Source organism: Salmo trutta, chromosome 12 (assembly GCF_901001165.1).
Source record: "Salmo trutta chromosome 12, fSalTru1.1, whole genome shotgun sequence".
Classification (NCBI taxonomy): Eukaryota; Metazoa; Chordata; class Actinopteri; order Salmoniformes; family Salmonidae; genus Salmo; species Salmo trutta.
The window spans coordinates 24,176,389-24,189,612 of record NC_042968.1 but is presented as its reverse complement, the minus strand read 5'-3'; the positions used below and the strand labels follow the sequence as shown (position 1 = coordinate 24,189,612).

The following is a 13,224-nucleotide window of genomic DNA, read 5'->3' as shown; positions in this document are numbered from 1 at the left end:
TCAGCCAGTCAAAATCATAAATCAGCTGGCATCATTTGTATGGATATATACAAAGAAATGTCAATAGAAAACAGGTCAAACAAAATGAAATGCAGCTAGTTTGCAGTCTTTCCAGCTTCAATTTGAAGTGATTTTGTTAGCTGTGTTGTTGGCTAGCTCCTCTGAACAACAGTGTCCTTACGAAAGAGCTATGCCAGGGGAAATTGTGCATCATTAGCTCGTTGTTATGGATGAAACCAAATAAATGTCAATAGAAAACAGCTCAAACAAACAAATGCCATCAGTTAGATTTGATTCTGGCTACACTGTTTGACGTGACTGTAAGTTAGCCGTAGTTGGCTAGCTAGAAAGCAAGGGATAAGAATGTTGCCAGCCAGTATGGCAATGGAACATTTAGTATGAACGACTGGGTCGCGTCCGTAGATACAGAACAAAAAGACTTAACGACGGAGTCCCGTCACTGGCAACCGAACCGATAGAACGAATGACCAGCCGGCTTGGGTAGCAACTTTAGATGTGTGTTGGGACTATATCTCGTGGAAGGCTGAAATAGTACGAATAAATAAATTAAAATAAATGTTTTATAAAAATATGTCAATCATTATTTGAATATGTTGGTAACCCGTTGTATAAAAGTGATAATGCACTCGAAGCCGGTGTTTAGAGGATATATTGGGACGGTTTGCAGGCCCTCGACTTCATCTCGGGCCTATCAACACCCGTTTCGAGGGAATTATCACTTAAATGAATACCTGCTCTTTCCATGACATATATTTTACCTGGTCAGTCTATGATCACTCATTGATGTCACTTGTTATATCCACTTCAATCAGTGTAGATGAATACGAGGAAACAGGTTAAACAAGTATTGTTAAGCCTTGAGACAATTGAAACAAGACCAAAGATTTAAGCGCCATTGAACAGGGTATGGTAGCATGAGCCCTGCACACCGTTTTGTGTCAAGAACTACAACATTGCTGGGTTTTTCAAGCTTAACACTTCCATGTGTGTATCAAGAATGGTCCACCACCCAAAGGACATCCAGCCAACTTGAAACAACTGAAGGAGCATTGGAGTCAGCATGGGCCAGCATCCCAGTGGAACACTTTCGACACCTTGTCGAGTCCGTGACCCGACGAATTGAGGCTGTTCTGAGGGCAAAGGGGGGAGGGGGTGCAACTCAATATTAGGAAGGTGTTCTTAATTTTTGGTGTACATCAGTGAAGGCTGCTGAGGGGAGGACGGCTCACAGTAATGGCTGGAATGGAGTCAATGGAAACCACATGTTTGGTACCATTCCATTTACTCCATTCCAGCCATTATTATGAGTTGTCCGCCCCTCAGCAGCCTCCACTGGTGTACATAAACTAGAAATAATTAGAATTCCTGTCTACTGATATGTCTGTTTGTGACATCAATATTTAAAAAATGCATATTTACAAATGTATCAATAAAGTAATATATCTTTGTCAAATCTACAGGATACGAACATTCCATTCCAGCTAAACAATGGATATATAGCGTTTTGCCACAAAACCTTTTTAATAGACATCTCAAATGTTAATCTATAGCAAGGTTTCCATCCCATTTGCACCAGATTTTCATGTGAATATTCTCAAATCCACATAAATATGTGGATTTCCCAACCAGATGCGTGTTTCCACCAAATTAACTTTTTGCGTATAAGTCTGTGCGTGATGACGTAGTGTGCATAAAAAACTTTTGCGGTTAAACGTAAAATTGGTTTCCATCACATTCTCAACTGATGGTTTTGTTACAAATATTGTGTTAATATAGCGAATGTGCCCACTCTGGTATTGGCACATGCACTCTAGCCAACAGCTCGTAGATACAGTGCGGGTATAGCCTACATCAGGGATGGGCAACTTAAATTATTGTGGGGGCCACAACAAAAAAAATCTGAATTTATCATGGGGAGCTGCAGTGGCTCGCAGAACTGAGTACCCACATCCATACCCACAAATTAAGCCAGAGCCGGTCCTAAGCAACATTTCTACACATTTTGACAGAGTGTAGAGAAATGTTAAAATATGAGTGACTAACAAAATCAATGAGGGTCCCCCAGTCGGTAATTCGACCATGAATATTACAAGTTTAGATAGCTGGCCACTAGACTAACTTACCAATGGAAAAGCTGACATGGGCTAATTGAGTGACTGACAGAAAAACCGTTGATGCAGAACCAACTTTCAAAATTGCACCTTGTGTATTCTATTTTCTCTCAACAGTAAATTGAATCCCCCACATTTTTTTGGGGGGGGGGGGGGGGGGGGGGGGGGGGGGGGGCAGCACACATGGGCCACCAGATTCCCATCCCTGGCCTACATGAGCTTGACAAAAGAGCAAGATTATTAATTGTCAAATGGCAGCCAAGCATTGGTTGTTAATTTCATCTCCAGAATAAGACTCTCAATATTTTTGGAAAGGAGCATCAAGCTCATCTTTGCACTTTCACCATGCTGTGAAGTTCATTATCTGTAGCCTAATAAACTGTACGCTTTCCAAAGTCGGAGTGGGAGGACCACACTGCATCTCATGACTACTTCGATATGGTTATTAAATCAATATTTGCACAAAAGCTTTTCCATCTCACATAACATTTTACAGACAAAAGGATCCCACCTTGTCTATTGTATTTAGTTATGTCAACAGTTGGAAAGTTTACGACAAATCTGGTGTTTCCATCAGGACGGTCGTGACATTTTCTATCCGACATGTACTTCATGTGCATAGAAAGGTTGGATGGAAACCTGAGAACAGTAACATTTTACTCAAAGGTATCCATAAGCACTCTTGAATGAAAAACATGAAAAGTTGGTGGATAAAGCATTTTGGAATGAAACTCTAATATATTGGAATATACACAGAGTAACTCAATATTAGGAAGGTATTCCTAATGTTTGGTGTACTCAGTGATACACAGTATCAAATCCTTTCAGAGCTACTCATGTGTTGAAGTTTAAGAGCATTGAATCACTGGAGCTCTGCACATGCATTCATATTATTGCAGTGTGATCAGCTGAATTTGCAATAGGTTCTAATATTTTATATATCAGTGCCATTTTAATCAATTTACAGTCACTCAATTCTCTAGCATCCACTAGAACTTCTTGAATGGTCCTTATTCCATCCATTTTGTGTCAGACCAGTTTTGATCAGTGTTTGTTTAACCATGTCTGACTGATGAGACCATTTATACTTATGACACATCTGCAGAAATCAGAATCCAGAGGGTTTTATTCAGTTTGATGACAACTGCCGTCAAAACAAAAGCAGGCAAGACAGTCAATTTGAAGAGGGGAAAACAGCCACAGGCTTGGGGAAATGGCTTATAGGAACTGGAGGTTGAAGATTAGCGCAAACTAAGGATTCAAGGATAAACTTCATTGATGCCAGTCCCTGACAGAGAAACAGATGAGTCAAATCTATCAAGCAAGACAGAACTACAGCTATAAGATATAGCAAGAAGATGGAGGGTCTATCTATGTGCTCTCCTTCCCCAAAGTGTGTTTGTCAAACAGGTACTCGGCCATGCCGTTCTGGGGGGCACCCATGCGGCGGAGGTTGGTCACCCAGTCACCCAGCTCCTTTATGGACTTCACCTGCTCGTCCAGGTAGTGGGTCTCAATGAAGTCACACAGCTGAGAAAGAGAGGAAAGGACAAATGAGAGCGCAAGGAAAAACAGTTAAGCAAAAGTCAGTGGAGTGATGCCTCAAACAGAACAGGGATGAATAATCTCTAGTGTTCTAGAACCTGGAGGAAAAGGGTTTTTACAACCCCATAGTAAGCCCTTCATGTGACCCACTGGACTTGGCACTGACGAAAGTGTACACGGCAAAGACCTGAAGTACACCGGTTTTTCATATTTGGGGCCCTGTTTATGATATCCTGAATTATATGTGAAATGTGGGTGGATTAGATTCAGATTTAAAATATTCAGACAAATCCTTAACATCTTGCAGTTAAAATAACATGGTATTTTGCCTGTGTATAGTTCTTGTCTCCATATACTCACGTGTGGGTCATTGTGTTCAGAGCAGACCTTGTGCAGGTCCAGCAGGGACTGGTTCACAGTCTTCTCCAGCTGCAGGGCACTCTCAAGGGCCTCCACACCACTACCCCACTCATCCTTCTCTGGTTTCTAGAACAAGCCATACATATGCTGTTAGAGCAGCAGTTGAGCTTCTACACAAGCCACCACCCACTGGCTTAGAGCAGACAAACTGGAGTACACATTGTTATTAAGCAGCTAGGTAGCCAATCAGTCAAGTTTAAAATATCAGTTCGGTCTGTTTACTGAACCTCTCATTGCTTTACTCCATAAGCAGTCTTTCTCTAGGATCCAGTAGGGCTGCTGTTTAATGTTCTCATTGCAACCATACATTTATCCCTGACAGTTTCAATGACTCACAGCGGTTTAAATGTCTGTGAGAGATAAGTGGTCCACACCCTCAATCTCCTGTTGGCCCTCCCTAGAGGGGCACTACCATATCCCCATACTAAACTCCCGTTGAAAGCATGCATTGCCTAACAGGCAAAACATGGACGTACACACAAGCACTTAGCGCACACAATCACCTTGACGTCCTGCAGGAAGATTCTCCCTCCCCTCTGGTTCTGAACTGTCAACAGCTTCTCAGCATGCTCACGCTCTTCGTGGGACTGGTTCTTGAAAAACTTGGCAAAGTTGTGCAGGGCCTGGTCATCACGATCAAAGTAATACGCCTGAGATGGAGAGAAAAGTAAAGACCTTTAGTTCAAAGCTACCAGGCTGGTTCCAGTTCTACTATAAAAAGCTGATCACTAGACCTTAACTTGGTTTGCCAAATCAAAAGCACAATATCACAATGATCATCTTGACATAAGTAGTGGCTGGCTATCAGTGGAATCAATGTGTGTTTACAGTGATCACTGAGATCAGTAAGCAGATAAAATGAGCTCCACAAGTATCGGGACAGTGACTGTTGTTTTGGATCTGTACTCCAGCACTTGAAATGATACAATGACTATGGGGTTCAAGTGCAGACAATCAGCTTTAATTTAAGGGTATTTTCACCCATATCAGGTCAACCATTTAGAAAGTAGAGCCCTTTTTATACATAGGCCAACCATTTTAAGGGACCAAAAGTATTGAGACAAATTAACTTGTATTAAAGTTAACGTATTTGGTCCCATATTCCTAGCGCTCAATGACTACATCAAGCTTGTGACGACAAATTTGTTGGATGCATTTGCTGTTTGTTTGATTATTTTGCATCCAATAGAAATTAATGGTAAATAATGCATCATCATTCTGGAGTCACTAAATAAGAGTAGAATGTTAAACACATCTACACTACCATGATAACAGATAGTGCTGAATGAATCGAAAGTTAGAGGCATAAACATGCTAGCATCCCTTGTTATCAGTGATTACTGCAACAAAGCACTAAACTAGTTTGATAAAATTATTAGTGAGTCTTATGGTTGTGGAAGGCTTATACACTGCTCAAAAAAATAAAGGGAACACTAAAATAACACATCCTAGATCTGAATGAATGAAATAATCTTATTAAATTATTTTTTCTTTACATAGTTGAATGTGCAGACAACAAAAATCACACAAAAATAATCAATGGAAATCCAATTGATCAACCCATGGAGGTCTGGATTTGGAGTCACACTCAAAATTAAAGTGGAAAACCACCCTACAGGCTGATCCAGCTTTGATGTAATGTCCTTAAAACAAGTCAAAAATGAGGCTCAGTAGTGTGTGTGGCCTCCATGTGCCTGTATGACCTCCCTACAACTTCTGGGCATGCTCCTGATGAGGTGGCGGATGGTCTCCTGAGGGATCTCCTCCCAGACCTGGACTAAAGCATCCGCCAACTCCTGGACAGTCTGTGGTGCAACGTGGCGTTGGTGGATGAAGCGAGACATGATGTCCCAGATGTGCTCAATTGGATTCAGGTCTGGGGAACGGGCGGGCCAGTCCATAGCATCAATGCCTTCCTCTTGCAGGAACTGCTGACACACTCCAGCCACATGAGGTCTAGCATTAGGAGGAACCCAGGGCCAACCGCACCAGCATATGGTCTCACAAGGGGTCTGAGGATCTCATCTCGGTACCTAATGGCAGTCAGGCTACCTCTGGCGAGCACATGGAGGGCTGTGCGGCCCCCCAAAGAAATGCCACCCCACACCATGACTGACCCACAACCAAACCGGTCATGCTGGAGGATGTTGCAGGCAGCAGAACGTTCTCCACGGCGTCTCGACTCTGTCATGTCTGTCACGTGCTCAGTGTGAACCTGCTTTCATCTGTGAAGAGCACAGGGCGCCAGGGGCGAATTTGCCAATCTTGCTGTTCTCTGGTAAATGCCAAACGTCCTGCACGGTGTTGGGCTGTAAGCACAACCCCCACCTGTGGACGTCGGGCCCTCATACCACCCTCATGGAGTCTGTTTGACCGTTTGAGCAGACACATGCACATTTGTGGCCTGCTGGAGGTCATTTTGCAGGGCTCTGGCAGTCCTCTTACTGCTCCTCCTTGCACAAAGGCGGAGGTAGCGGTCCTGCTGCTGGGTTGTTGCCCTCCTACGGCCTCCTCCATGTCTCCTGATGTACTGGCCTGTCTCCTGGTAGCGCCGCCATGCTCTGGACAATACGCTGACAGACACAGCAAACCTTGCCACAGCTCGCATTGATGTGCCATCCTGGATGAGCTGCACTACCTGAGCCACTTGTGTGGGTTGTAGACTCCGTCTCATGCTACCACTAGAGTGAAAGCACCGCCAGCATTCAAAAGTGACCAAAACATCAGCCAGGAAGCATGGGAACTGAGAAGTGGTCTGTGGTCCCCACCTGCAGAACCACTCCTTTATTGGGGGTGTCTTGCTAATTGCCTATAATTTCCACCTGTTGTCTATTCCATTTGCACAACAGCATGTGGAATTTATTGTCAATCAGTGTTGCTTCCTAAGTGGACAGTTTGATTTCACAGAAGTGTGATTGACTTGGAGTTACATTGTGTTGTTTAAGTGTTCCCTTTATTTTTTTGAGCAGTATATTTAGCCTAGATATAATTTCACAAGCTTGAATTCATGAGATTATTGCTGACTTCTGAAATGCAGTGAATTTTACAACATAGCTTATTCAGAGTGTGATATAGCTAAATAAAATAGTGAATCACTGACAAGGTTGAAAACAAAGGTGATTTAGGCCCTACCACCCAGCCCTAGTATTACATGGGATGCCAGAGGCCAGCGTGTTGAACACCCCCATCTGCACCATCATGGGGTGTAAACTTTACATCACATGACTCCGTGTACCTGTAATCTAATCAGTCATTTAATTTGTCATACTAGTGTCCTTGACTGCGCTTGCCCGACCCTTCATCTCCATTCCAGTCTCTTGCTCTTACCATGGACAGGTAGACATAGGAAGCGTACAGCTCCAGGTTGATCTGCCGGTTGATGGCAGCCTCACAGTCCTGATGGAAGTTCTGTCTCACCTGAGAAGTCATGTTTCTGAAATGGAAATGCATTAACTGTCAAGAGGAAAGGAGGGTACACTTTGGTTCAATGAAGTCAGGCACTTTTAAAACAGCATGGAGAGCCCTGATGCCAAAGTGAAGATTGAATTATTGAAGAGCCAGACATAGTCTAACGTCACAGAAGGTTGGTGCCATCAGGTCATAGTCCATTCAATAGATAAATGGTTTGTTTGGTTATGAGAGATGCATCAGTGTAGCCCTTTAGTTGGCTAAGAGCATGAGTCTCACAAGTATTTGGACTTTATGAAGCGTGCACCTCGCCACACAGCGCGCAACTATCAAAACACAACTGATGCATTTCAACACGACGGGCAGGTCGTTGTCATTGCAAATCCAGCTGCCACTAAATAGTGAAACAAATATATTCCTCTATTTAGCTAGATACTCAGACCTTATCTATGTACATCGCACCCAGAGAGGCAGCAAGAGGATTGACGACGCCCAAAATATGTACACGCAGATTAAGCAGACGGTCTGCTTTATGGGCAACTGCACTTCCTGATATAGCCTTTAGATTTGGTTCATTAAGAAATGCTAGTGGCTATGACTGAACTCAAACAAGAATTGGTTGGATAGGTGGGAAGAGTTAACCTAATTATTATTTGGGTTGGTCTTTGGATAAACCTCTGGGGCTACTTCGGAACCGTCTATAAATTACAGTGTAAATGGGGACAACATTTTCATTTTGCACACCTTTTAGTTCTAGTGAAATGCTTTCAATGTGTGTATACATTTCCACATTTTAGTTAGTTTGAGGTTAAGTCATTGAAATGTGGAAACAGTCCCATATATAGTACACCAACGTATCGATGGTACCAACTAGCCCTGTAGGGATATTCAAAGTAAACCAATATTTATAACGGTTGCATGCAACTGCACTCCGAATTGATTACATGTGAGCTGCCCGGTGTGGCCAGGATTGATACAAAACCAACCTTTGGCCCAGCGTCGTCCAACTGAATTGCTATTTTGATAGGTGAAGTTTATTTGAGCGAATATAAAATGTTTAGGTTGTTAACTAGGGAATCGATATTTTCTACGAAAGATTGGCTAGATGCATCTCGCCTCTGAAGGCATGCATTTCCATTGTTAAAATCAACCATCTTGCCAATATAACAGATCTTTGCACTTGACCGACCAAGGCCATCAGTGTTAACAATTAATATTTAGCGAGTTCAGACTGACAATGTTTAGTTTATAGCATTTAGCGACTTTCCCCACTTAATTCTGCCGCAAACGAGAAGCGCTCAATAAAAACAGAAGTCACAGCAACCGCGCGCATACAGGCAGAGAAGAACAAAGGGCGCGGTGTGCGTAGGAGATGGCGAAAACGCTACGTCTGGGATCGCAGCCAGAAATTGGTGCTGTGACGACGCAACGGCAAATCAAGGAGACGATCACTGAATAAATAGTTGCCAATACTGGACGCTAGACGCCATTATTTGGCAAAACAAGGACATATGAAGTAAAACACCATGGTATCGAAAAACACCATTATAACATTGACAACTGTTAGCTAGTTACCAGTAGCTATTTCAGCATTGTAAAATTACTCCGCGTTATTACGCTAACGTTAAGACGCATTTCACATCGTCGCAAGCTTGTTAACGTTAACTGGCTACAGTAGGTAGCGTAGCTTCTTACCTAACGTAGCTAGCCACCCTCACTAGTACGGCCTTGGGCGGCAGTGGCTAGCTAACTACGTTAAGTTACATCATCCATCCAACTATTATGCCAACCAGCTAACGTTAGTTAAATTATTTATTTTTAGCTAGATGTTATTTTCTTACCTTGTGTTTTTTCTGGTCCGGAGTGATTCGAAGTATTATGGATAGCTTGATCTAATTTGGTTCTTAAAAGGGATGAATTTAATCAAAAATAAATTGCTTCGAAAGAGTAGACGGTTGCCGTTCAAGCACTGTTGAAGCAGGTAACCATTACTCTCCTCTGCAAACTGATAATCGTGAGCGTTGCGCAGTGGTTAAATAGGGTATGACGTCGTCAAAAGCAGTAAGGGGAGGAGACTGGCGCAATGAGGGACTGTCAAAGCACATCCTTTTTTCATATAAAATATTACTCTATTTGGTCAAACTTTTGTAAACTATATGGTAAAGCAAGACACTTGTTTGAAATCCTTTCTTACTCAGTGAGACATAGCAAACAGATGAAAATGGTATCACATGAGTAGAGCCTAGAGCAGGGTTCCCCGAGCCAACTAGGTGAAAATGATGTGTGTGCCCTTGAGCAAGGCACTTAACCCTAATTGCTCCTGTAAGTCGCTCTGGATAAGTGTCTGCTGAATGAATCAAATTTATTTTCACGCATAATAGAGAGATCATATGCAAGCAAGGTTTGAAATTATTATGTTTTAGTCAAATATTATATCTGCTTGGGCGTCTTGCAGTCAATTTGTAGTCTATGTTCCGACACCGCTCAAGAAGAAATCGGCCCGCGGCTGAATCTAGTTGATGATCCCTGGCCTAGAGTTTTTCCAGACCACCAGACAAAACCAAAGAAATACTAGGCTAAGGCTCCCAAGGATGGACCCAGAGTTTTTCCCTGGTCAGGTCACACTTTAAAAACTGCTGGCCTTACACAATTAACAGTCACGTAGACCACCTTTTCTTAGCAGAGATGCTGACAATTCATGATATTACGTAACGGTATTTTGAAGAGGGTATTTGAATTTCCCAGAAGTGACAACAGCAGAACAGATGTCATAGTCTGATCGACACAAAATATCTCAGAATCCCAAACACAATGGGTGCCACACATTAAAATCACATTAAAATAAGTTATGAGAGTCTAACTGTGGCCACATGAATGAGATACCATCAGTGAAATTACTTATTTATGGTGTTGTCCTACTAAGTTGATTGGCATTATCATGGTGGAAAAATAGGGCAAATTCAGATAAGTATACAAAACCATGATAAATTCTTTGATTACAGTTGTGTGGCTACCAGTTTCAGGCTAGACTGATTTTAAATAATGGGAAGAACCATCACCATGTGACTAAATACTGACACTACCTGACACTGAACAGCTGTAGCAGATAAACAGTACTATCATCACCACAGATCTCTCTGTCTGTCTGGTATGCTACACACAGTTAATAACCACTATGTACCAGACAGTCAGCCACCCAGAGCAGAGGACTGTCGGGTCATTGCCATACAGTGTATCATATACTCACAACAGAAAACGCTGCAACATAATGCCATAAACACTGGTTGAAAATCCAACCCATGAAAACTGTCTCGTTTCCTTTGCCGCTAGGTCTCACAATCTCTCATTTGCACCTTCCAAGTAATGTCATTCATCATACACTTCCTCCCAATGCTAGGAAGCATATAATGTGCTATACAGTTGAAGTCGGAGTTTACATACACCTTAGCCAAATACATTTAAACTCAGTGTTTCACAATTCCTGACATTTAATCCAGGTACAAATTCCCTGTTTTAGGTCAGTTTGGATCACCACTTTATTTTAAGAATGTAAAATGTCAGAATAATAGCAGAGAGAGAGATTTATTTCAGCTTTTATTTCTTTCATCACATTCCCAGTCAGCCAGAAGTTTACATACACTCAATTAGTATTTGGTAGCAATGCCTTTAAATTGTTTAACTTGGGTCAAACGTTTTGGGTAGCCTTCCACAAGCTTCCCACAATAAGTTGGGTGAAATTTGGCCCATTCCTCCTGACAGAGCTGGTGTAACTGAGTCAGGTTTGTAGGCCTCCTTGCTCGCACAGGCTTTTTCAGTTCTGCCCACACATTTTCTATAGGATTGAAGGGCTTTGTGATGTCCACTCCAATACCTTGACTTTGTTGTCCTTAAGACATTTTGCCACAACTTTGGAAGTATGCTTGGGGTCATTGTCCATTTGGAAGACCCATTTGCGATCAAGCTTTAACTTCCTGGCTGATGTTTTGAGATGTTGCTTCAATGTATCCACATCATTTTCCTGCCTCATGATGCCATCTATTTTGTGAAGTGCACCAGTCCCTCCTGCAGCAAAGCACCCCCACAGCATGATGCTGCCACCCCCGTGATTCACGGTTGGGATAGTGTTCTTCGGCTTGCAAGCCTCCCCCTTTTTCCTCCAAACAGCTCTATTTTTGTTTCATCAGACCAGAGGACATTTCTCCAAAAAGTACGATCTTTGTCCCCATGTGCAGTTGCAAACCGTAGTCTGGCTTTTTTATGGCAGTTTTGGAGCAGTGGCTTCTTCCTTGCTGAGCGGCCTTTCAGGTTATGTCAATATAGGACTGGTTTTACTGTGGATATAGATACTTTTGTACCCGTTTCCTCCAGAATCTTCATCAGGGCCTTTGCTGTTGTTCTGGGATTGATTTGCACTTTTTGCACCAAAGTACGTTCATCTCTAGGAGACAGAACACGTCTCCTTCCTGAGCGGTATGACGGCTGCGTGGTCCCATGGTGTTTATACTTGCGTACTATTGTTTGTACAGATGAACGTGGCACCTTCAGGCATTTGGAAATTGCTCCCAAGGACGAACCAGACTTGTGAAGGTCTACCATTTTTTTCTGAGGTCTTGGCTGATTTTTTTTGATTTTCCCATGATGTCAAGCAAAGAGGCACTGAGTTTGAAGGTAGGCCTTGAAATACATCCACAGGTACAATTCCAATTGACTCAAATTATGTCAATTAGCTTATCAGAAGCTTCTAAAGGCATGACATAATTTTCTGGAATTTTCCAAGCTGTTTAAAGGCACAGTCAACATTGTGTATGTAAACTTCTGACCTATTGGAATTGTGATACAATGAATTATAAGTGAAATAATCTGTCTGTTAACAATTGTTGGAAAAATGACTTGTGTCATGCACAAAGTAGATGTCCTAACTGACTTGCCAAAATTATAGTTTGTTAACAAGAAATTTGTGGAGTGGTTGAAAAACTTCTTAAGGCTAGGGGGCGGTATTTGGAAGTTCGGATGACTGACATGCCCAAAGTAAACTGCCTGTTACTCAGGCCCAGAAGCTAGGATATGCATATAATTGGTAGCATTGGATAGAAAACACTCTGAAGTTTTGAAAACTGTTAAAATAATGTCTGTGAGTAAACTGTTGTCTTGCCCATTCACCCTCTGAATGGCATACATACACAATCCATGTCTCAAATGTCTCAAGACTTTAAAATCCTTTAATCTGTCTCCTTCCCTTCATCTACACCGATTGAAGTGGATTTAACCAGTTAGATGTAACAAATTGTAATCTATGTAATCCCCAAAAGTAATTGTTTATCATAAGAGGTCCATAAACAATAGCTAGTAATGCTGCATACTCCAAGACAGGTTCAAATCTAAACTTTCTGGTAAAAATAATTATAAATTGCTGAGGTGTAGTCACTTTTGAGGACAAGCTCAAGTAAATAGTACAAATATGATAAAAATATAAAATATTTTATGATGTATTTCCTATTCAACAAAACTGTACAAATAAGACTAGACTTATATGCTTTGCATAATGAAATAAAATGACTAACTATAAGATGTCACCTTCTTTATAACTGTAAAATACATATTTGTATGTTTAGTGTTAGAGAAAATGTGCATATTTTCCAAAGGTCTCTCTTGATCAAAACTTCTGCCCCCATCTAGCTTGGCTTCCTGAACTCGTTAAATCTTGTCCATTTATGACAAA

General features: G+C 41.8%; 1 protein-coding gene across 1 annotated transcript; it reads right to left on the bottom strand.

Annotated features, from left to right (window-relative positions):
* Positions 1-3,240: 3,240 nt before the first annotated feature.
* LOC115203221 (ferritin, heavy subunit) lies at positions 3,241-9,537 on the bottom strand. Its single transcript, XM_029767689.1, has 5 exons — positions 9,347-9,537; positions 7,425-7,530; positions 4,601-4,747; positions 4,038-4,163; positions 3,241-3,662 (listed from the first exon to the last, which is right to left on the bottom strand). Exons 2-5 carry the CDS (start codon positions 7,524-7,526, stop codon positions 3,504-3,506), a joined length of 534 nt encoding a protein of 177 aa, XP_029623549.1. The 5' UTR covers positions 7,527-7,530; positions 9,347-9,537; the 3' UTR covers positions 3,241-3,503.
* Between the last annotated feature and the right edge of the window lie 3,687 nt (positions 9,538-13,224).